The sequence below is a fragment of the Erythrolamprus reginae genome, chromosome 4 (genome assembly GCF_031021105.1).
Source record: "Erythrolamprus reginae isolate rEryReg1 chromosome 4, rEryReg1.hap1, whole genome shotgun sequence".
NCBI lineage: Eukaryota > Metazoa > Chordata > Lepidosauria > Squamata > Dipsadidae > Erythrolamprus > Erythrolamprus reginae.
In genome coordinates, this window is record NC_091953.1 from 36,675,295 (window position 1) to 36,700,962 (window position 25,668).

Consider the following 25,668-nt stretch of genomic DNA (forward strand, 5'->3'; position numbering starts at 1 on the left):
GGAGCGAGGCATACAGAATGGTGACTGAATACTGTGTTGTATGTCAAGAATCCAGTTGCATAATAGGAGATATACTGTAGGTCGAAGAATCCAAATATACTAGGTTTCATAGCTGTTGATTTTATACTGTCGTGTTTCAGAAGTTATGTTTTCATACCGAAACCTGTTTGTAGACATTCTGCATGTTAAATATAAAAACAGATGGTTAACAGAGGGATTTGAAGATTAGTGTAATGTTTGGGTTAATCCATTCCCCCCCCCCTTTTTTTTTTAAACACATGATTAGATGTTGGGTTGATTTGATACTTAGAGACTTTCTCATATGGAATATTTATTATTATTTTTATTTTATTTTATTTATTGGATTTGTATGCTGCCCCTCTCCGTGGACTCGGGGTGGCTAACAACAGTGACAAAAAACAGAATGTAAAAATCCAATATTACAACAGCTAAAAACCCTTGTTATAAAACCAATCATACATACAAACATACCATGCATAAATTATAGAAGACTAGGGGGAAAGATTATCTTAATTCCCCCATGCCTGACGGCAGAGGTGGGTTTTGAGGAGCTTACGAAATATTTATTAATATAATATAGTATTTTTGTTAATTAAATAAGGGAAAGCTTGTAACTATTTGTAAACCTGTTACGTTAAGGGGAAGAAAGCCTAACGTTTTTATTTCTTTATTTTTCCGCGACCAGCCAGGGTGGATTCTTTATGTTTAATGCTAGATCTATTTGAGATTTAGCAGAGTTTTTGTACATAATATTTTTTTTATTCTTGTTAGCATTGGATGCTCTGTTTTCTGTTTTATTCTTGTTGATAAAATAAATTTTAAAAAGAAATTATATTTTCATTACTGCTTTGTAAATCTTTTGTAAGTAATTATGTAATTGAGAGATACAGTATGTTCATGCCTTGGCTAAATGTTTTACAAAAGCTGAAACTCTGAAAAGTAAAATCCAGGATTGATCGTTGGGATACTTAACCTCTCCCTTATATAATAAAGAACCCACTGATGAGCACTCTGAATATTATTTTGTGCTAGTTAGTTCAGTTGATTTTACTGTCACCCAATTACTTAACTAGCTTTCTGATTAAACATCATGGGAGACTTGATAAAAAATTTTTGCCGAATTCAATGAAAATGAATTAAAGGGGAGGAATAAAATGGCAGGAGCGAGCACCCAGTGGACTGTATTAAAAAAGGCCATCTTAAAAGCCACTGGACTGTATGTAAGACAAATAACTAAAGGTAAAAGGAAGAAGAAACCGCTATGGTTTAGCAATGATGTAAGGGCTATAGTCAATGAAAAAAAGGCTGCCTATAGGAGGTATAAAGAGTCTGTAAGTATAGCTGATAGGGAGGTGTATAAAATGAGACAGAAGGAGGCGAAACAGATAATATATGCTGCTAAAGCCTCAAAAGAGGAAGAAATTGCCAAATCTGTAAAGAAGGGGGATAAAACCTTCTTCAGATATATTAGTGATAAGAAGAAGAAAAACTGCGGCATCACGAAACTTAGTACCGGGAATAATACATGCATTAATGGGAATAAGGAGATCGCTGACCATTTCAATAGCTACTTCTGTTCAGTTTTCTCAAAAGACACCGTACAAAATAATACTATAGAGGGATATAGCATTGCTTCCAGCTGTACGGATTCAGCTCCAGTGATCTTAGAAGCCGATGTCTTAGAAGAACTTGGAACGATTAAAGATAAATAAGGCAATGGGTCCAGATGGCATCCACCCCAGAGTTCTTAAAGAACTCAGATCTGTCATTACTACCCCCCTGACTGATTTGTTTAACCAATCCTTGTTAACAGGAGAAGTTCCTGAGGATTGGAGAATGGCCAGTGTTGTGCCTATTCACAAGAAGGGCAGTAGAGAAGAAGCTGGTAACTACAGGCCAGTTAGCTTGACATCAGTTGTAGTTAAAATGATGGAGACTCTACTCAAAAAGAGGATAAATCAGCACCTAAAAAACAATAACTTATTGGACCCAAATCAGCATGGCTTTACTGAAGGCAAATCATGTCAGACTAGTCTCATCGATTTCTTTGACTATGTCACAAAGGTGTTGGATGAAGGTGGTGCCGTGGATATTGCCTACCTGGACTTCAGCAAAGCCTTTGATATGGTTCCACATAAAGAGCTGATAGATAAATTAGTGAAGATTGGACTTAATCCCTGGATAGTTCAATGGATTTGCAGCTGGCTGAAGCATAGACATCAGAGAGTTATTGTTAATGGCGAGTATTCTGAGCAGAGTCAGGTTACAAGCGGTGTGCCACAAGGGTCTGTTCTGGGTCCTATTCTTTTTAATATGTTTGTGAGTGACATAGGGGAAGGTTTGGTAGGGAAAGTTTGCCTATTTGCCGATGACTCTAAAGTGTGCAATAGGGTTGATATTCCTGGAGGGGTCTGTAATATGGTAAATGATTTAGCTTTACTAGATAAATGGTCAAAGCAATGGAAACTGCAGTTTAATGTTTCCAAATGTAAAATAATGCACTTGGGGAAAAGGAATCCTCAGTCTGAGTATTGTATTGGCAGTTCTGTGTTAGCAAATACTTCAAAAGAAAAGGATTTAGGGGTAGTGATTTCTGACAGTCTCAAAATGGGTGAACAGTGCAGTCAGGCGGTAGGGAAAGCAAGTAGGATGCTTGGCTGCATAGCTAGAGGTATAACAAGCAGGAAGAGGGAGATTATGATCCCGCTATATAGAATGCTGGTGAGACCACATTTGGAATACTGTGTTCAGTTCTGGAGACCTCACCTACAAAAAGATATTGACAAAATTGAACGGGTCCAAAGACGGGCTACAAGAATGGTGGAAGGTCTTAAGCATAAAACGTATCAGGAAAGACTTAATGAACTCAATCTGTATAGTCTGGAGGACAGAAGGAAAAGGGGGGACATGATCGAAACATTTAAATATATTAAAGGGTTAAATAAGGTTCAGGAGGGAAGTGTTTTTAATAGGAAAGTGAACACAAGAACAAGGGGACACAATCTGAAGTTAGTTGGGGGAAAGATCAAAAGCAACATGAGAAAATATTATTTTACTGAAAGAGTAGTAGATTCTTGGAACAAACTTCCAGCAGACGTGGTAGATAAATCCACAGTACCTGAATTTAAACATGCCTGGGATAAACATATATCCATCCTAAGATAAAATACAGAAAATAGTATAAGGGCAGACTAGATGGACCATGAGGTCTTTTTCTGCCGTCAGACTTCTATGTTTCTATGTTTCAAATTACATTATGTCTACAACATTCCCACAACTTACTAAGGAAACGACCCACTTAAAAATGAGGTGAGATTAATCCAGTCAGATTTATTCTTGGCATTTCCACAATGATGTATGATGCTGGATACATTGCTTTCAAGGTGCATATATCAACGAAAATATAACTATAGATCCCTGTGTAGCTGACTTTTACAAAATGTAGTTTAGTTTAGGTGTTGTGGTTGGCTCTGGGTCAGCTCCTGCTCCAAGGACTGTGGGGGTTGGTTTGCGAGACTCCTCACATTATCAGAGGCAGGTTTTACTGCCAACAGCTTCTGACAGTGAAGCTTCTGGGAGTGAAGCAGGATCAGATGAGGAGGTAATTACAGGCAGCCCATTAGCTAATTACCCCATTAGTGAGTCATCATCATCATTAGACTCAGAAGAAGAAGGATTCATAGATGCTCGCAGGCGCAGGTTTATGACAAGGAGGGAACAACTGCGCAAGTATTATAGAAAATAAGGGAGAACACCTGTGGCTGGGGCAATTAGGCTAATGGGGCTGCTGATAAATTGTCAGCGTGGTTGGGAACGTGCGTTGGAAATTATCCGTTTGGTGAGAGAGAAGTGTGGTTTGCTTTTGGAACTGCTTCAGGATTTACAAGGACTGTTTTGAACAATTCACAGTTAAGTACAGCGTGAGGACTCTTGAAGGGGGGTGGCTGTGACGTCTTCACAGCTGCTTTTTATCTGCTCTGCTCTGCTTTTGTTTTTGTTTTTCACAACATTCCAGGCTCATGGTTGTGGGAGAGCACTTTTGGCTGATTTAAAGTGTGTGTATTCAATATTTTCTTGTTGATAAACTTACTATTTGTTTACTTTACAACCGTGTGTGTTTGAATTTATACTTTGGACTTAATTGGGGCTCGTAACGTGAAGCCCGGCATAACATTAGGTATAGAAAAACATAATAAATGAACTATCTATAACATGGCCCCATGTCCAGTCAACGAAGCAGTGGAAGTGATGTGCCGGTGCCTGGAGGCTGTTGGGGACTGGATGGGTGTCAACAAACTCAAACTCAACCCAGACAAGACGGAGTGGCTGTGGGTATTGCCTCCCAAGGACAATTCCATCTGTCCGTCCATTACCCTGGGGGGGGGACTATTGACCCCCTCAGAGAGGGTGCGCAACTTGGGCGTCCTCCTCGATTCACAGCTGACATTGGAACATCATCTTTCGGCTGTGGCAAGGAGGGCGTTTGCCCAGGTTCGCCTGGTGCACCAGTTGTGGCCCTATTTGGACAGGGAGTTATTACTCACAGTCACTCATGCCCTTATCACCTCGAGGTTCGATTACTGCAACGCTCTCTACATGGGGCTACCTTTGAAAAGTGTTCGGAAACTCCGGATCGTGCATAACGCAGCCACGAGAGCCATCGTGGGGTTTCCCAGATTCGCCCACGTATCTACAACACTCCGTGGCCTTCATTGGCTGCTGATCAGTTTCCGGTCACAATTCAAAGTGTTGGTCATGACCTTTAAAGCCCTACATGGCATTGGACCAGAGTACCTCTGGAACCGCCTGCTACCGCACGAATCCCAGCGGCCGATAAGGTCCCACAGAGTTGGCCTTCTCCGGGTCCCGTCGACTAAACAATGTCGTCTGGCGTGCCCCAGGGGAAGAGCCTTCTCTGTGGCGGCCCTGGCCCTCTGGAATCAACTCCCCCCGGAGATTAGAACTGCTCCCACCCTCCTTGTCTTTCGTAAACTACTTAAGACCCACCTATACCGCCAGGCATGGGGGATTTGAGACACCTTTCCCCCAGGCTTATTATAATTTATGTTTGGTATGTATGTGCTGTTTGGTTTTTAATTATGATAGGGTTTTTAGTTTTTTTAATATTAGATTTGTGCCAGTATAATATTGTTTTTATCGTTGTTGTGAGCCGCCCCGAGTCTTCGGAGAGGGGCGGCATACAAATCTAATAAATTATTATTATTATTATTATTATTATTATTATTATTATTATTATTATTATTTTCTTAACTGGCTGAGAATTAATTTTTTCTAAATTTTAAAAATATCAGTAGGTTTTTAAAGTGATGATTTAGAGAAAGAATTAAATCAACAGATGTGCAGAAAAGATTTCTGCTTTCTTCTTTTACAGATGCTTCAGAACCCATCAGAATTTTCCCAGTCTGTGAAATCTTTGTTAGAAGCACAGAAGCAGTCAATTGAATCTGGTTCTGTAGCTGGTGGAGAACACCTTTGTTTCATGGGTAGTGGTCGAGAAGAGGAAGATATGTACATGAACATGGTACTAGCACATTTCTTACAGGTATATCTAAAATTCTATCACATATTGTCTTTAAACATGATCATTAGTTTATTTCCTTTGTCTGCCATCAACCCATTAGATGATATTCCCATTCTTACCATACTGGGAAAGAAATATTTGCAATTAATTTACATAGATGCACTGTCCAGCTGTTTGGATTATTGCATATAATTTCCCTGTCAAACAGTTAACTGAATTGTGAAAAAGTTTGCACAATACAGTGGTACCTCAAGATACGAACCCCTCGTCTTACGAACAACCCGAGATACGAACCCAGGGTTCAGAAAAATTTTGCCTCTTCTTACGAACTTTTTTCGTCTTACGAACGCCAAACCCGAACTTCCGGGTTCGGCGTTCGGGAGGCTGCTGGGAAGCCCCCCCGGCTGTTTTAAAAGGTGACAGCCAGGCAGCGGGACTTTCCAGCGGCCTCCCGAATGCCGAACCCGGAAGTTCGGGTTTGGCGTTCAGCTTCAGGAGGCTGCTGGGAAGCCCCCCGGCTGTTTTAAAAGGTGACAGCCGGGCTGCGCGGCTTCCCAGCAGCCTCCCGAACCCCGAACTTTTGCCGAACTTCCGGGTTTGGGGTTTGGGAGGCTGCCAGGAAGCCGCGCAGCCCGGCTGTCACCTTTTAAAACAGCCGGGGGGCTTCCCAGCAGCCTTCCGAAGCCGAAGCCGGAGGTTCGGGTTTGGCGTTCGGCTTTGGGAGGCTGCTGGGAAGCCCCCGGCTGTTTTAAAAGGTGACAGCCGGGCTGCGCGGCTTCCCAGCAGCCTCCCGAACCCTGAACTTTTGCCGAACTTCCGGGTTTGGGGTTTGGGAGGCTGCCGGGAAGCCGCGCAGCCCGGCTGTCACCTTTTAAAACAGCCGGGGGGCTTCCCAGCAGCCTTCCGAAGCCGAACCCGGAGGTTCGGGTTTGGTGTTCGGCTTTGGGAGGCTGCTGGGAAGCCCCCGGCTGTTTTAAAAGGTGACAGCCGGGCTGCGCGGCTTCCCAGCAGCCTCCCGAACCCGAACTTTTGCTGAACTTCCGGGTTCGGTGTTGGGAGGCCGCCGAGAAGCCTCGCCGCCCAGCTGTCACCTTTTAAAACAGCTGGGGGGCTTCTCGGCGGCCTCCCGAAGCCGAACCCAGAAGTTCAGGTTTGGCGTTCGGCGTTCGGGAGGCCGCTGAGAAGCCCCCGGGCTGTTTTAAAAGGTGACAGCTGGGCGGCAGCGTTTTTTTGCGGGGGGGGGGGGGGTTGTTGTTGCATGGATTAATTGACTTTACATTGTTTCCTATGGGAAACAATGTTTCGTCTTACGAACCTCCCCCGGAAACCAATTAGCTTCGTAAGACGAGGTATGACTGTATATTGTTGATATATATTGTATAGGGATGAATATCTGTAATAATGGGTGATAAATTTTGTTATGTATGTTCACCATAAACATTAATAATTTTAATAAACATTAAAAAACATAATTTTAGGCTTGGAAAATTCCTTAAGTGGAAGAGAGATATTTTTAAGGTACCATAGTTAAACATAATTTGTTTCTATGGTTTTCTGCCCCTGAAAGCCACTTTTATGCTAAAGATACAGATTGAAGAAACTGGATTCTAAATCTTCTTATGTTACTTAATTCTTATCATGAATCTGGAGCTATTGCACCTCTCACATAATGAGATTGGTCCTTAGGCTGAGAAAGGATAAAATGTTTATTGTTGATGAAAAAGGCCCATTCTTATTTGATCTGTTCCAGTGAAGTGCCAGTTTTTTCAAGATGAAACATGTACTAAGACTGTTTTGTGTTACACTTATTTTGTTTTTGTTTTAATCTATATGCTAATCTCATCTTGCTGATTTTCAATCTTCTTATTTCAGAAAAATAAAGAATACGTAAGCATTGCTAAAGGGGGATTTATGGGTAAGATTTTTTTTAAACTACAGGAATGAACAGAATCATGGTTCATTAAAGAACTGTAACATTTGCTTAATGGCCATCACAAAAAGGGTCATAAAATTGAATTGGTCATGTGAGTGATCCATTTTAGGACCATTACGATTTACAGCCATATACATTAAGTCAAGGACTTCCTATAGTTTCCATAATATTCTAGGATGTTTATCTCAAGCTGCCCTGCCCAGAGATCTTAACCTCTGATGTCATGATTGTCATGATTCTTGACAAATGTATCTTTTTCTTTTATGTACACTGAGAGCATATGCACCAAGACAAATTCCTTGTGTGTCCAATCACACTTGGCCAATAAAGAATTCTATCTCTTCTATCTCTATCTCTTGATTTTGAATTCCATATAGATTACAATTGTAATCATAATCTGTCAGAAATTAAGTCTTTTTTTCCCTTGTATTAATGTGCACATATAGTATTTGTTCTCATATTTCCCAGTTCAAAATTCAATTCAATTCAATTTATTAGATTTGTATGCCGCCCCTCTCCAAAGACTCGGAGCGGCTCACAACAGTAATAAAAACAGTATAACAATGGAACAAATCTAATAATAAAATTATTATAAATTATAAAAATAAAATACTGCTTATGGTCTAATCATTCTTAAATTTAAGAAAGATTGTATGATTAGAAAAGAATTGAACAAAAAATTTATTATTAGTATTATTATATAGCACCCAACTCCTAGGAATCCTGAGCAGTTTTTAGTAGCTTTGATTGTGCAGTTTTTGAATAGAACTGTATTTGTAACTAATGCATTTTACATATGGTGCTTTATAGAATGTATTATAATTATTAGAATATTTGAGCACTTTATTGTATACATTAGTTAACATTATCTCTTATATACTACTATTCTTATATATACCTGTTAGTTTATTACATTTTAATGAAGTTAACAAGGCAGTTTAATCAAGCAACATTTTAATTTTTTTTCTAGCACTGCAACAGCACTTAGCAGACATTAATATTGAAGGACCAGAAAATGGATATGGCCATTGGATTGCTAGCACTTCAGGTTCAAAAACTAGTATTAACTCTTTAGTTGACGTGAGTCCTTTTTAAATCAAATTGTTTAGCTTTTAACATAATATTTCTTGATTGTATTTATTTGTTTATAATATAGAACAACGTATCACATGCATTGAAGGAGAAAAGAGATGTTAGGCTTTGTTGCCAGAAGTCGGCTGGTAAACCTTTTCCCAGTTAACAAATTTTAATAAAGGGCATAAGTGATAATTAGCATTACTTTAAATGTTATGCCATAGCTGAACAGTGCGTTGGCCTAGAGGTGGCGCTCTCAGCTCACAATCAAGAGGCTGTGACTTCAATCCAATTAGCAGAAAATATTTCTCTTCTCTTTCTCTAATGAGAAAATATCTGCTGTGAACTCTGTGTTGGGGTCAGCCAGTAAATGCTTAGCTCTATTCAGTCACCCCAACTCCACCCCAATGCAAAGGATTACAGGGTTGTTAAAACAAACAAAATTGATTCCTTAGCATCATGTTATAAACTAGATTATGGCAGGATTTCCATCTTCAGTTGCCTCTCTACATTAGGAATAGCCAGTAGGTAACAAATATATAGACCCATGATGGCAAACCTATGGCACGCATGCCGGAAGTGACACGCAGAGCCATCTCTCCGAGCATGCAGAGTCATCGCCTGTTGCTCTTCCCGATTCCAGCACACCAGCCAGATAGTCTTCACGCACGCAGGAGCACCAGAAACCAAAAGAGCAGTCACCCGGTGCATATGTACATGCTAGAAAGATGATCTTCCTATTTCCGGTGTGCATATGTACGCTGTCCACTTGCCTGGTATATGGGGTATGTGCGTGTGAAGAACAGCTCACATACCCAAAGATGGGATCCCAGCTGTCTCTTCCTAAGGGAACAAGGCTATCAGCCAGGACCGGCTGGCCGGGGCTTCCTTCCCCTCCCCTCCTGAGTGGGCTTATTATTGTTATTATTATTATTATTTATTAGATTTGTATGCCGCCCCTCTCCATAGACTCGGGGTGGCTCACAGCAATGATAAAAACAATATATAATGACAAATCTAATAGTTAGAATCTAAAATAACAATAATACATTTAAAAAGTCTAAAAAACAAGAAACCCCAATATATAAAAACATACATACAGTCATATCATGCACAAAAAACTACATAGGCAGGGGGAGATGTTTCAGTTCCCCCATGCTTGACGACAGAGGTGGGTTTTAAGGAGTTTACGAAAGGCAAGGAGGGTGGGGGCAGTTCTAATTTCTGGAGAGAGCTGATTCCAGAGGGTCGGAGCCGCCATAGAGAAGGCTCTTCCCCTGGGTCCTGCCAAACAACATTGTTTAGTTGACAGGACCCGGAGGAGACCAACTCTATGGGACCTAACCGGTCGCTGGGATTCGTGCGGCAGAAGGCAGTCTCGTAGATACCCTGGTCCGGTGCCATGAAGGGCTTTATAGGTGATGACCAACACTTTGAATTGTGACCAGAAACTGATCGGCAACCAATGCAGACTGCGGAGTGTTGGAGTAACATGGGCATATTTGGGAAAGCCCATGATTGCTCTCGCAGCTGCATTCTGCACAATCTGAAGTTTCTGAACACTCTTCAAAGGTAGCCGCATGTAGAGAGCGTTACAGTAGTCGAGCCCCGAACTGATGAGGGCATGAGTGACTGTGAGCAGTGACCTCTGGTCCAAATATGTGTGGCCCCAGCCCAGAGTGATGTGTGTGTCCACGGTCTAGAGCACCTGGCTGGCTCAGACACCCCAGAAGAGAAGCAGTAGTAGCACTGCTTGTTCTTGGTGGCTGGAGGGGGAGGATTTCCTCCTAGATAATCCCAGGCAAAAGCAGCACGGTGACAAGGTCTGAACAACCACAGAAGAGCAGCAGGGGCAGGACTTCTTGTTCTCAGTGGCTGGAAGGGTGTGTGTGTGTAAAGGAATTTATCTTCCAGAATCCCAGACACAAGCGAAAAATTCCCCCCCCCCCCCGCTTTCAGCCACTAAAAACAAACAGTCCTGCCCCTGCTGCTCTCTCAGGGTTGCATACTGGTTCTCACCTTGCTGCTTATGCCCAGGATGCTGGATGAGAAGTCGCCCCTCCTTGCCAGCCACCGAGAACAATTAGTATTGCCAAAAGAGCGGAGTCCATGCCAAAGGAAGTCTGTAAAAGACGTGCCGACCAGGAAGCGGGTGCACTCCGTTGAAAGAAGGGATGGGAGGGTGGCCGCAATGGCTTGTTCTCGGTAATGGGCTGGGGGTCACTTCATTGACATTCTTCCGCGTTCCAGCAGTGCCCCCCTCTGCAGCCCGTTTTTGGTCCCCGGAAGCTTCCCAGGCCCAAAACAGGTGTACATGCGTGGAGAGGGTCACACATGCTTTCAAGGGGGCAGGGGGAGCTTTGGTGGGGGTTACACGTGCCTATGTTGGGGAGCAATGGGATCATGCACACATATGTAAGGGGGTTGGATAAGTGCAGAGGGTCATGTGCAGGGGCAGAAAGCGCGAGGGACATTGTATTATGGGTGTGGGCATGCACGTGTACGACTACACACACACACACACACACATACACACTGCTTTTGGCACATGAGAGCAAAAAAATTATCCATCACTGATATAGACTATTTTATTTATTTCTCTTTGTTTTTAGAGAAGAATATAGAAACAACACTTGCCATCATATATGCTCTATGTTGTAGACCAAATACCGTAGTTCATATACTGTGACATAGAGGTTGGTAGAGGTTCAACAGAAAGTATAAAAGCAAATTTCATAAGCACTTCGGGGGGAGTATGCGTACCCATGGGGGCTTGGATTATGCACTTTTGTTTCTTACAAGTTCAGATTTTAGTGATTATGGAATATAAATGAATTTTACTGAGAAACATTATGTTTTTTTAGGGCGATTGTCCAAATGGATCAAATGATGGAAAAGGTGTCAAATCTCTAGTAAACAAGATGACTGAAGTTTTAAAGACAAAATCTGTAAATGTAAAAGAAAAAGTGATTAGTTTTATTGAAAATACTTCAACTCCTGTAGATAGGTGAGTTATCTTGGCATATTTATTATCGGGATTGTGGGTCAGGAATGTGAATTCTCTGAAATGTTTCACTTTCTCCCAGAATGCAGTGATTACATCTAAAATACTAAATTACTTCTTTATCAAATTCCATTGATAAATTATAATCTGGGACTGGATTGGTACATACATACACACATGCATATACAGTAATACCTCATGATACGAACTTAATTGGTGCAAGGAGGAGGTTCGTAAGACAAAAGGTTCGTAAGACGAAACATTGTTTCCCATAGGAAACAATGTAAAGTCAATTAATCCGTGCAACCAAAAAAACCCCCGCAAAAAAACGGCTTTCGGCAACTGCTGGGAAGCCGCGCGGCTGTTTTAAAAGGTGACAGCCGGCCTGGGGGGCTTCCCAGCACCCCCCCCCGAATCGGGGTTCGGGGGGGTGCTGGCAAGCCCCCCAGGCCGGCTGCGACCTTTTAAAACAGCCGCGCCGCTTCGCAGCTGTCTCCCGAAGCCGAACGCGGAAGTTCGGCTTTAGCGTTCGGCTTCAGGAGACAGCTGCGAAGCGGCGCGGCTGTTTTAAAAGGTCGCAGCCGGCCTGGGGGGCTTGCCAGCACCCCCCCGAACCCCGAACACAGGATTCCTGAAGAACAGCGATCAGATACTCTTTCACAATGGCCAAACCCACATGCTGCTATTTATAGCAGTAGCCCTAATTACTGGAGCCCCACCCAACCACAAGTGGCCTCATTTTCTCTTGTAATAATCCTTCAGTTGTTGTCTCCTATGCATCACTCTACGCATGCGTGGATGTGTCATTTATTCTTGTTCAGAATCCAAGGATGATACAGATGATTGATCTCCTCCTGGGCTGTCTGCCAAATTCTCCTCTTCCCTATCACTCATGCTTCCTTGATCAGAGGAGGCTTCATCGGCAGATTCCATCGGGAGCAAAACAGGCCTGCGGCATGTGGATGTCTCCCCCACATCCACCTGCACATTCCTTGGGGCAGGAACTGGGCCAGAGCTAACCACAACTGCAAAAGACTGTGCCGAAACATGGGATCACCTGCGTCTCCACACACGATTCTCCTACCTACTCAGCTGCAGTAGCAGAATTGCACTGGACTCTGCTAACACTCAGAGCCACGGGGGCAAGCAAACGTCACAGTTCCACTTTAGCAACCCACCTCTGCATACATACATACATACATACATACATACATACATACATACATACATATAATTAATTCCAAATGAGAAGACATAAGTCAGATTTTCTTAATATATTGTAATTATTTATTCTGTCCTCTGCCCAATTTGCTATAGAATGTCTTTCAATCTTCCTTGGCCTGACAGAGCAAGTATGCTGCGGTAAGCTCCATGCAGAACCATCTGAGAAAAACTGCCTTTGTCCTTTTTTTAGCATGACTTCATACTATCTGTAAGCATCAGTTATACTGTCAATAGTTCTCAGAGTTTTTCAAATATTTAAAATACTAAAGCCACAGATTTTTCACATTCATTTATAGATGACACATGCATATGTAATACCTGCTACCTCCTTTGCAGCATGTTGCAGTCAAACAAATGTTAGCCATAATTCACTGTTTTGTTTGAACATTAAAATGCAGCAGAATTTTTGATAACCCTACTCAACAAAATGGGATCCTGTAGTTAATTAGATTTTGGATGAGAGTTGAAAAATTGACATTATTATTATTTATTAGATTTGTATGACGCCCCTCTCCATAGACTCGGGGCGGCTCACAGCATACAATAAGACCATTCATAACAAATCTAATAAGTTTAAAAAACATTTTAAAACCCCATTATTAAACCAGACATACACACAGACACACCATACATAAATTATATAGGCCCGGGGGGAGGGAGGGGGAATGCCTCAATTCCCCCATGCCTGACGGCAGAGGTGAGTTTTAAGGAGTTTACGGAAGGCAAGGAGAGTGGGGGCAGTTTTAATCTCCCGGGGGAGCTGGTTCCAGAGAGTCGGGGCCGCCACAGAGAAGGCTCTTCCCCTGGGACCCGCCAGACAACATTGTTTAGTCGATGGGACCCGGAGAAGGCCAACTCTGTGGGACCTAATCGGTTGCTGGAATTTGTGCGACAGAGATGGAAGAGAGGTTTCATTATTAAATTACATTTCAATAATATTTTAAAAAGTATACTCATATGGCATACCTTAAGTATATTCTTATGGTCCAGTACATTGCCAGTGATTCTTTGACTAAGTATCACAGATAAGAAATTTGAAAGAATATAAGAACTAAATGGATTTCTCAGGCACAATGTAAGAAGAAATCATTTTGATGATGGACAGGTTAAAGAGCCAGAATTGTTATGGCATATAAATTTAGCAATTGACTATGAGAATATTGTTTCTAAATTGTGGTTTTATTTAATATCATCTGAATATCTAGCTTATAAATAGCAAATTACTTTCAAGGTATTTATTTATTTACATGAAGTGTGAGAGCAACTATCTCCCAAACTAAATGACGGGATATGTGTAATTTGGTTTTCAAACCATGATTTGCATGCTTATGTTAAAACAAGCAAATTATGGCTAAAGATTATGGTTGTTCTTATTAAACACGTTAATAATGATTTCCATACTGGCATATATTCTTTATTATTATTATTTTTATTATTATTATTTATTAGATTTGTATGCCGCCCCTCTCCGCAGACTCGGGGCGGCTCACAGCATACAATAAAACAATTCATGACAAATCTAATAGATTTAAAAAACATTTTAAAATCCCATTATTAAACCAGACATACACATAGACATACCATACATAAATTGTACCTTCTGACAGTGCACTTAAATCCAGTTTGTGCTATCAAACTGACAACAAATCTTAAAACAACAAATCACAGTTAGCATTATCTTTACCTAGATAACAACTATTGTATGTTGGGCTTATAGTGAAATATGAAAGAATAGAGAATTTGTATAGGCCTTAAAAGCACATAAAGAGGGCCTGCAAATTTTGAAACAGTTGCAAAAAAGGATAAATTGTTGCCTACACCTATTTTGTAAAAACAGTGAAGATAGTAAATAAACAATCTATACAGTTTATTTATCTCATACACCAGCTATTTTATTGAACACTGTCAGTGTTACAGATGCTTATCTTTATAAATTACTAACAAGCTCTAACAGGCTTTCTTTGGATGGCATATTTGTTGTCTCTCTTTATGCAGTTCAGTTTCTTATTACATTAATCTGCCAACTTCTAGAAAATAAAAGCATTTACCTTCAGGAATAGTGATAAATGTGAGTGTTCCCAACAGTTTCCCCATTCTTCTTCCTTATGTTACCTATTTATCTCCTCTAGCAGCCATTTCTACACTAAAAAGTAAAATTTGAATCATTTTCAAAAGTGAACCGGACAGAGATTTACTTACATCCAATCAGCAGTACAATTTTTAGAATGTATATATAACACCCTGGAATGAGCTACTTCCTATGAAGTATGAAACTACAGTGGAACCCCGACATAAGAGCTGCTCTACTTAAGAGCAACTCGAGATAAGAGCTGGGAGGGGAGAGATATTTTTGTTCTACTTACAAGCCCAAATTCGAGATACAAGCGCCAAGGAGCTGTCTCCTGAAGCCAAACGCTAACTTCCGCGTTCGGCTTCAGGAGACAGCTGCGAAGCGGCGCACGTGTTTTAAAAGGTTGCAGCCGGCCTGGGGGGCTCGGGGGGGGGGTGCTTGCAGCTTTCTTTCTTGCTCTTTTTCTTTCTCTCTTTTACCTTCCATTCCTCTATTTCTTCTTTTCTTTCTCCTTCCCACCTTCTTCCCTCCCTCCCTCCCTTCACTCATTCCTCTCTTACTCTCCCCTTTCATAAGTTTCCTTGCTTCCTTCCTCTGTTCCTGTCCCTTCCCCCTTTCTTTCTTTCTTTCTTTCTTTCTTTCTTTCTTGCTCTTTTTCTTTCTCTTACCTTCCCTTCCTCTATTTCTTCTTTTCTTTCTCCTTCCCACCTTCTTCCCTCCCTCCCTCCCTTCACTCATTCCTCTCTTACTCTCCCCTTTCATAAGTTTCCTTGCTTCCTTCCTCTGTTCCTGTCCCTTCCCTCTTTCCTTCCTTCCTTCCCACCCTCCGTCCATTCATTCACCCATTCCTCTCTTGATCGCTTAAAGCCGGTCCCTGGTGCAAAAAGGGTTGGGGACCTCTGTCCTACAGGATTGGGTGGCAGAGAAGTTGAACATATGTAAATTTAAAAGTTTAAGAAAGTTTACAAGTTAAGTGAAAGAAACTTCATTATTCATTTATATGTACATGTACATTTCTTCATTAAAAACATGTCTTTCTGCATAATTTAGACTAACTTTGTGAGTTTTTTGAGGGCTGGAACCAATTAAAATTATTTACATTAATTCCTATGGGGAAAAGTCGTTCGAGATAAGAGCTGCTCGACTTAAGAGCCCAGGTCCGGAACGAATTAAACTCGTATCTCGAGGTACCACTGTATTTAACATGACATTCGGTTTCTGAGTGCATTTTGTAATCCATGAAAATGAATGAACAAGAAGCAAGATCCATCTGTGAAAAATCTGAAAAGAAGAAATACTATAATTCACATTCTATACCTCTCAAGTCTGTTCTATTATCTGATGTTAGGGTTGCTTCAGAGATATTTATTAGATTAAATTAACACATATTCTAAGCTTTTTATTTGTTAGTGTTGCATACATTGGAATATTGGAAAGCAATAATAGTTTGTCCCCAAACATTCCTTGATAGATTATCACTTTAAGGAAACATTTTACTTTGATTTAAAGTCATAAAAACATAGATGTGCAGGGTGCCATGCTCCAGATGTAGCTGAATTACAAAGATAATGAGAAAATGTGCTTGAAACTCTAATTTAATAATGTATGTAAAGCTACATATAACCCACTGAAGAGATCTGTATTTTCTGACTATGCTTATTGAACTTTTCAAACCAAACTTCTTTTGCATAATACAGTCCAGCCAGTTCAGTGCTTTTTTTGCCTGCTTTTCACTAATTCAGTATGGTTCATTGCTTTTGCAAAGCCAGCTAGCTACCTTTATCGAATTCTTCGACTACACACAGAGAGAGATTTTCACCTGGATTGGATCACATTGCATGCTGCTATTGAAAAAAATACTGCAATAAAATATATTTTAAAGTGAAGATTATTTTTCCTCTCTTATGTTCTTTCCCTACCAACAGGCATGTCAGCAGCAGTGACCGAGTAGGAAAACCTTATCGTGGTGTGAAGCCAGTTTTCAGTATTGGAGATGAAGAAGAATATGATAGTGGTATAGTAAAAGTTTTTATAAGCAAATTAGATGGTGCAATTTCCAGATAAGTCTGGAATTCTGCTATTAAAAAGATACTCTAATTGTGATATGAAATTCCAACTGAAATCTGCAATATTACAACTATCATTTGGGTGGCATCATTCATCAGACTTCAGATACACCTTTCAAAATCTGAAGGTTTTACATCAGAAAAGTACATTGTTTGGAGAATCAGTCTGGATAGTTTACATATACGAACACAAGTCAGACAAAATTCTCATACATTTTATAAACAATATAACATGCCTTCTCTGGTCTGTTAAATCCAAGTTTTACTGTAATTGTAAGTTTAGATAACATTGCCGTAAAAAACATCTGATAGCATCAGATTTCTTATACACCTATAGACAGGTTTTCTGAGAAACACCTGTACTGTTTGCCAAGAAAATTCAGGGATGTGATCTGGGCAAAATATACATCCAGACTATACAGGTAGATTCATTTCACTGAATGCATTAGTGAACTCTCCTGGACTTTATAACTGATAAATTCAAGTCAAGGCATACTTCTATATTTCAGAGATATTCAATAGTTATCAGAGAAACATGTTATTATTAAATGAACTTGTTTAGGATCTTTATTCAGCATTCAGGGAATCCAAACTTGTATTGAATATAGTAGGTAAATCCCTACTTTATCAACTATCTATTAATACGTATTACATACGTACATACAATATGTGAAATATACTGTGACTTTTGCATAGAATCAGCACCTTAAGAATGAATGTCTTGGCTTTAACACTGCAGTTTTAGCCATAAATGTGGCTGTAGAAAGGCTGTCAAATATGTGCATGGAATAATGTGCGATGGGATTGCTAGGCTTGGTGATGATGAACAGCAGCCTTTTATTTCATAAATTTCAGATTAGAATGAATTTTTTTTTCAAAATGTGTAATAGCAATTAAAAAGATTTTGTCCATGGCAGCATTTTTTTTTCCTTTTGAAACAGATGAAATTGATAGCTCTTCAATGTCTGATGATGATAGAAAAGAAATCGTCAACATTCAGACTTGGATAAATAAGCCAGATATAAAATATCATTTCCCTTGTAGTGAAGTGAAAGAAAGTGGGCACATGTTTCCCAGGTATTGTTGCATTAGTTTTATAAACTTAATAAAGTTTCTAATGATAAAATGTGGTGTTCTCTGTCTCTCTGTATATATATGTAGGTGTATATACCAAAGTATACAGAAATGCACACACATACACACTTTTTAATGCCAGATATTTAGGCTTCTAATTTTATTTATTTTTTTCTAGATATTTATTTTTAAAATTTGCCTTTAACCTTACTTAATTGGGGGGGGGGATGTAGGGTGACTAATTAAGTATTTGAATTGCACTCACAGAAGCATTGCAGGTAATCATTTCATAGCCGATATTATGTTTTGGTCCTAGCATATTATATATTGGCACTTTTACCCCAATATAAAGCATATCCACATGCCAATGAAAAGTCCATTCTAAACTTGCCAAATGACTTTTATTTGTAGTCACATAATATTATTTACAATAATGCTGAGGATGGGGAAGTGTCTGTTTCCTGATAATTCACTTATTTTCTGGTGTTTGGGTTTTTTTTCCTAGTCACCTTTTGGTAACTACAACACACATGTACTGTTTGCGAGAGATTGTCTCTCGAAAGGGATTTGCTTACATACAATCTCGTCAGGCACTAAATGCTGTGGTCAAAATTACTTCCAAGAAAAAGCATCCAGAATTGATAACCTTTAAATATGGAAATAGCACTGCTTCAGGTATAGAGATTTTGGCAGTTGAGAGGTAAGATTTTACTATTATTAGATTCAACTATATATGCATCATTCATATTTTTTGATTTGATTTGATTTGATTTGATTTGATTTGATTTGATTTTATTTTATTTGATTTGTATGCCGCCCCTCTCTATAGACTTGGGCGGCTAACAACAGTAATAAAAACAGCATATAACAATCCAATATTAAAACAGTTAAAAACCCTTATTATAAAACCAAACATACATACATACATACCATGCATAAAATTGTAAAGGCCTAGGGGGAAAGGGTATTTTAGTTCCCCTATGCCTGGCGGCAGAGGTGGGTTTTAAGAAGCTTACAAAAGGCAAGCTTACGAAAGGCAAGGAGGGTGGGGGCAATTCTAATCTCTGGAGGGAGTTGGTTCCAGAGGGCTGGGGCCAACACAGAGAAGACTCTTCCCCTGGGTCCCGCCAAGTGACATTGTTTAGTTGACGGGACCCGGAGAAGACCCACTCTGTGGGACCTAACTGGTCACTGGGATTCGTGCAGCAGAAGGCAGTCCCTGAGATAATCTGGTCCGGTGCCATGAAGGGCTTTTGGGGATTCATATATTCATATATTTTGGTGATTCATTTATGTATCAAAATGAAATAATCAATTGACAGTAATTTCTAATATTGTTAAGCGCAGCCTTATTATATGGGTAATTATAAAATCCTTGTATAAACAATGTCCCATTTTTAACGTAAAGTGCTAGTATTATCATTCAAAAGGCTGAGCCTTCTTCAAGTTCTATAGAACTTTTTAATACATTCTTTAATTGGCTCAACAATGGTCTAGAAATTATTACTCCTTGTGATTTAATTAAGCTAAGGTTTAATCATTACATTAGATCATGAGTGAATCATCTACATACATTCTGGAATTTTGAGATTCTCTCAATAGCAACATATTAATCGGTGTTATAATTTAAATTTAATTTAATAATTTAAGTTTTTCCCAAATGTAAAAATATATTTGAAATTAGTTGCTAGGCAGAATATTTTATATATTGATGTATTTATCAAATTTATGCAACCTCCGTTTTACAAGTAGTTACTCTGGAACAATTATAAAGCAAAACAAAAATATATCAAAACAATCATTATTAAAAATAAAAAGGCTCAAGAGAGAATAAATATTAACTATATCGGTGGGGCCATCTATGAATCTCACTGGTCTCCTGGGATCCTCAGCCTAAGGACATAGAGCCATGTCTTGATAGCCTTCCAGAACATTTTGCAGCTAATTGTAGGTGATGATGAGGCAGAGCCTGAAGGCGGGATGGAAGAGAAATGACACACTGATTATCTCATTTCAATTTCTTTGGATATAAGCATCATTGTACAGTGGTACCTCATGATACGAACTTAATTGGTTCCAGGAGGAGGTTCGTAAGGTGAAAAGTTCATAAGACAAAACAATGTTTCCCATAGGAATCAATGTAAAAGCAAATAATGCGTGCAAATCCTTTAGGAAAATCCCAAACTTTAGAAGGGAGGCAAACAGAGGGCAGGGAGGAGCAGCTAAAGGGGGCGGGTGGAAGAAGCAAGGCTAGGCTAAAGGATGAGTCGGAAGGAAGAAAGGCAAGGGGGGCGCCCCTCGCTTTTCTTTCTTCAAAAGACACTCTTTCAGTGCCTGCAAGCACGCTGTTCTCCTACTTTTTTAAATGCTTTCCCCCTCCAAGCCGCCCCTCCCTTTTCTTTCTTCAAAAGACACCCTTTCAGTGCCTGTGCAAGCACGCTGTTCTCCTACTTTTTTAAATGCAAACTCTTTCCCCCTCCAAGCCGCCCCTCCCTCTTCTTTCTTCAAAAGATACCCTTTCAGTGCCTGTGCAAGCACGCTGTTCTCCTACTTTTTTAAATGCAAACTCTTTCCCCCTCCAAGCCGCCCCTCCCTCTTCTTTCTTCAAAAGATACCCTTTCAGTGCCTGTGCAAGCACGCTGTTCTCCTACTTTTTAAAATGCAAACTCTTTCCCCCTTCAAGCCGCCCCTCCCTCTTCTTTCTTCAAAAGATACCCTTTCAGTGCCTGTGCAAGCACGCTGTTCTCCTACTTTTTTAAATGCAAACTCTTTCCCCCTCCAAGCCGCCCCTCTCTTTTCTTTCTTCAAAAGACACCCTTTCAGTGCCTGTGCAAGCACGCTGTTCTCCTACTTTTTTAAATGCAAACTCTTTCCCCCTCCAAGCCGCCCCTCCCTTTTCTTTCATCAAAAGAGACCCTTTCAGTGCCTGTGCAAGCACGCTGTTCTCCTACTTTTTAAAATGCAAACTCTTTCCCCCTTCAAGCCGCCCCTCCCTTTTCTTTCTTCAAAAAAGGGGGAAAAAAGAAACCCCTTCATCCCAGCAGCGGCGGCTTGGGTTCGTAAGGTGAAAATAGTTCGGAAGAAGAGGCAAAATAATCTTAAACACCGGGTTCGTATCTCGAAAAGTTCGTTAGAAGAGGCATTCGTAAGATGAGGTACCACTGTATATGTGTGTATGTATACACGCATGCGCAGGTGCATCATATATAAGGATCCTATGGATCATGATGTAATATTTTAATTGTACTATTTTATATTGTCAAAGTGATTTAGTATATTAACAAATGATGTTGTCATCTCCATTTTTAAGGTACTTGATTCCAAATGCAGGTGATGCCACCAAAGCTATAAAACTACAGATTATGAAAGTACTGGATGCCCTGGAAAGCTAATAAGAAAAGATGTTTTCACTGTGTCTTCAGAAAAAAGTGGTGGCCAAAATATTTTATGTGGCCTAAAATGACTTGTTGGAGCTGAATAATTAACTTAAGAGGACATTTCAGTTTATTGATGGGAGTGCCTGGATAACCACTTTATGGTAGAAGTAAATTATACTTTTGAAGAGATTTTTTTAAAGTATTTTCTTTAACACATTTGCAAATATTGTTTGTTATAAACTTGAGTTATTTTTAAAGTAACTTTGGAGAAGCTGGCTTATTCGTAAAGAGACAACTCACTACATAGATCTGTTTGAAAAGATGTACTGTAGCCAGGCAATACTTTCCAATATTGGAAAACATTTGAACTACATAATTCACAAGACATATTTTTACAAGTCTTGAATATTTGGTTTGAACTGCTACGCATAGTATCAGGGTTTGGCAACAGTACGTGAAGCAAGAATCTAGAACTCCTTTAAAACAATATTATGTGCTATCAAACTTGGGGCAGTTTTATAGGACATACAATGTCTATGTAATTTTTAAAGTCTTCTATGAGGTTTAAGAGAATAGTTAAATTTCTGAAGTTTGAAATGCTATTCAGCATATAGCAGTTGAATGCTAGCAGCTCTATGCTTTATAATGAAAGCTAAGGTTTTCCAAAGTCAACATTAGATTGGAAAATGAAATCATAATTCATTTTTCATAAGAGAATATAAGAATTGGCTACACTAACGGCCATGCAAATATCATCTTTCAGAAACCTGTTCAAAATCTGTCCAGCGCTTACTAAAATTGCAATGCGGAGCAAAGTGAAAACTTTATGTATGACGGCTTTAGTTTTTCTTTGAAATATATCAGTTGAATGCTATTAATGATGTCTTCAGTGCTGGAGATTTAAAAAAATAAAATCTGGTGGAAAAATAATTTTCAAAGATAACCAAAATGGTTGTGAGAGGTACTTGAATGCACTTAGAAGGCTCAAGAAAATCCTGTAAATGCTGACATGAAAGCTGCAAAACGTGAGAGTAACAATTCTTAGGATTTCAGTAGGTTGGACAAAAATATAATAGAATATTTGCAGATCCAACATGCCAATGGAAACTAAAATAACTGATCTTCATTACCAACTCTTGAGGTCTTAACAAGAATCATGTAGGCACCTTAATCCTGAAACCAACACTCATTTTTTAAAAAATAAATTAAAACAAGTACCTATATAAATATGAATTGCATGAACTGCACTTTTGCCAATACTCCTGTATTTATAGTTCTGTCTCAGAGCTGTTGCATTTTTTTTCCTTTCTCCACTCTCTTTTTAAAAAGCAAATTAAAATCTCCTAGAGGTTTTCCTGCCTAATTTAGCAATGACTCTTTTTTCATAATATTAATGTAAAGATGTTTGTGCAATTGTTTATAAAAGTGCTATTGTAAATAAATCATTACTACTTAAAAGCCAATTATTTTTCCAAGTCATTTGGATACAGGAAGCTTGATCATTTCCAAGGAATAACAATAATAACAAAAATCTATACTTTACATTATAGATTGGATTAATGCAGTGTTTCTCAAATAGTGGGGGGGGGAGTACAGAGCGATGCCAGGTGGACGTGCATGATCCTAGGGAATGTGCTTTTTTTGCCACAAGGAGTAGGGGGTTTCTGCACCGAACAATAGCACAGAGTAGGAGATATGAGACACCATGGAAAAATGTTTAACAGGGATGAAAAAAAAGGAGGGGAGAGATGGAGATAATGAGAAAACGGAAGTCTCCCAAAAGCTAAGATGAGGAAATATTACAAAGCAAAAGTAGCTCTTGGCTTCACTGTGACTATGGTGGGAGACAAGGAAAGACTGGTATGTTTACTGTGTCTAAAAATGTTGGCAGCAGACAGCATGAAGCCAAATAAATTAGACCCCAATCACGCTGATAAGGCGGACCTGGAGAAGGCCGACACTGTGGGCTCTGGTCGGTCGCTGGGAGTTTTGTGGCAGAAGATGGTCCTGTAGATAATCTGGTCAGATGCCATGTAGGATTTTGGGATAACCCTGACCTAGATGACTGAGAATCTCCGTCTATACTTTCATGACTTGGGCAGAGGTGGGTTGCTCCTGATTCAGACCAGTTCTTTAGAACCAGTAGCGGGAATTTTTCCCAATTTGCCAAACTGGGAGCAATTGCTGGTTGGCCACACCCCAGAAACACCTCTCTCAGTGATTCCATAAGTGCCACCATCTTGTTTTTGCCTTCTGCGCATGTACAGAAGTTATTTTTTACTTTTGTGCATTCACAGAACCTTGGTTTTCAGCACTACACATGCACGGACAATGCATACGCTCCCACACGATGCAGAAGGAAGTGAGCTAGCAGCAAGGTAAGTTAGAATCCACCCTTGAACTTGAGAATGGCTGGGATTGAGACTGCTGGAGGTATAATCTTGAGTTGTGGTCAGAAATTTATGATAAGAATATGCTCACCTTTCCCAGAGACACCAATCTTCCCTTGAGAACATGATCAGGCAAATGGTTCACACAAATTGACAATACATAAAAAATTATTTGTTGACCATTTAGCTGTCTTGATTTCAATTCAGTGAAGTTTTCCTTAAGCATACACACATTGTACTCCTGATCTCAGTCACAAATGTTACTAACTGATAAAAGAAATCTGAGAAGAGTGGGAAATACAGCGCAATACATTTTAGAACAATATTTTCAAATCTGTGTTTTATTTATTATAAGAGTGTATGAGATCTATGGGACATGATTTTGAAAAATTACTTTAGATGTCTTTTAATACACTGGGGTCTACACTGAAAGTTACTTAGGAGTAAATACCAGTGGTTCTCAACTTATGACCATAACTGAGCCCAAAACAAAAAGCAAAACATTTGGCAAGTGATTTGTGCCCCCCTTTTACAACCTTTCTTGCCACAGTTTTTAAGTGAATCACTATAAGATAATAACATGATTGTTACATGAATCTGGCTTCCCAATTGACTTTGCTTATCAGAAGATTGCAGAAAATGGAACCTGCAACTGCCATAAATTTAAACCAGTTTCCAAGCACCCAAATTTTTATCTTGTGACCAGGGGATTGCTGCAATGGTTGTGAGTGTGAAAAATGATTATAAGTCACTTTTTAAAAGTACTGTTGTAAGTTTGAATGGTCACTAAATGAGCTCTCATAAGTCAAGGACTACTTGAATTGAGAAATATTGGTATAGCGAATATGCCTAAGGCTGCACATCTTTACGTAGAGTTGCCAACTGAACAGAAAGTAAACAAACAACATATTTTTGCAGGTCTAATTCTCAACCCAATAACATCACCACTTAGACAACATGGCCATTTCTCATCCAACACACTTGGAAGGTTTCAGGTCAGCCAGGAATACACATGCTAGCACCCATTCTAAAAAGTTGATTAAAAACCTACCCTATTATAACTTTCAACTGAAATTCAACAACCACACAAATGATTAATAAAATTGTTTTATGTGATAATTTTTACAACTATGTTAACATAAAAAGAGTATTTCTCATTCCCCACAACCATTGCTTCATATATTAATATTCCATAAATTTGTTGAGACTCCCTTTGATGGTCACATTGGTAGTATCAAATTCTTTAATACAGACACTACACTCTAAAGAAGTACTTTTATTACTTGTTTTGTTTGCCACCTATCTCACTCAAGGCAACTCTTACAATCATTCTTAGGTAAGAAAGTAAGGACAAATAAAGGGAAATATTTCTTCACCCAGAGGGTCATTGATTTATGGAATTCACTTCCAGAAGAGGTCGTGACAGCTGTCAGCCTGGATAGCTTCAAGGCAGGATTAGACAAGTGTATCGGTGGTTATTGAAACGGGTAGTTATTGAAACGGATATCCATGTGTCGCCTCTATGTTGCTTGAGGCAGGCAGAATTCCCTTGAGTATCATTTGTTGGGGGTCAAGGGAAAGGGAGGGTTTGGTCTTCTCTTTCTGCTCAAGATCCCCATGTAAAATTGATGGGCCCACTGTGTGACACAGAATGCTGGACTCCATGGGCTTTGGGCCGATTCAGCATGGCTCTTCTTATGTTCTTATTCTTAGATTGTGAGGAAGACTAAAAATAAAGCAACCCCCACCCAACTTATCCTCTATAGCCTTCATTGTGTATTATTGTGTATTGGATAAAATAAATAAATAAAAATAAAATAAATAAACTTTTCACTCTTGACACCATGCAGTTTATATACTGTACCCCCCTCGTGACCATTTTTGATTGTAAA

At 39.6% G+C, this 25,668-nt stretch overlaps 1 protein-coding gene across 2 annotated transcripts in view; it reads left to right on the forward strand.

Annotated features, from left to right (window-relative positions):
• TBC1D23 (TBC1 domain family member 23) overlaps positions 1-22,849 on the forward strand; it is a 45,779-nt gene extending 22,930 nt beyond the window's left edge. Inside the window, exons 11-19 of one of the 2 annotated variants that reach the window (XM_070750050.1) lie at positions 5,414-5,584; positions 7,436-7,478; positions 8,467-8,576; positions 11,435-11,577; positions 12,892-12,936; positions 16,795-16,883; positions 17,877-18,012; positions 18,515-18,709; positions 21,320-22,849. In XM_070750050.1, coding sequence (XP_070606151.1) covers positions 5,414-5,584; positions 7,436-7,478; positions 8,467-8,576; positions 11,435-11,577; positions 12,892-12,936; positions 16,795-16,883; positions 17,877-18,012; positions 18,515-18,709; positions 21,320-21,401 — 1,014 coding nt within the window. In that variant the 3' untranslated portion in view covers positions 21,402-22,849. The remainder of the gene's footprint in view (positions 1-5,413; positions 5,585-7,435; positions 7,479-8,466; positions 8,577-11,434; positions 11,578-12,891; positions 12,937-16,794; positions 16,884-17,876; positions 18,013-18,514; positions 18,710-21,319) is intronic. The other variant, XM_070750048.1, reaches the window with a different exon arrangement.
• The last annotated feature ends 2,819 nt before the right edge of the window (positions 22,850-25,668 follow it).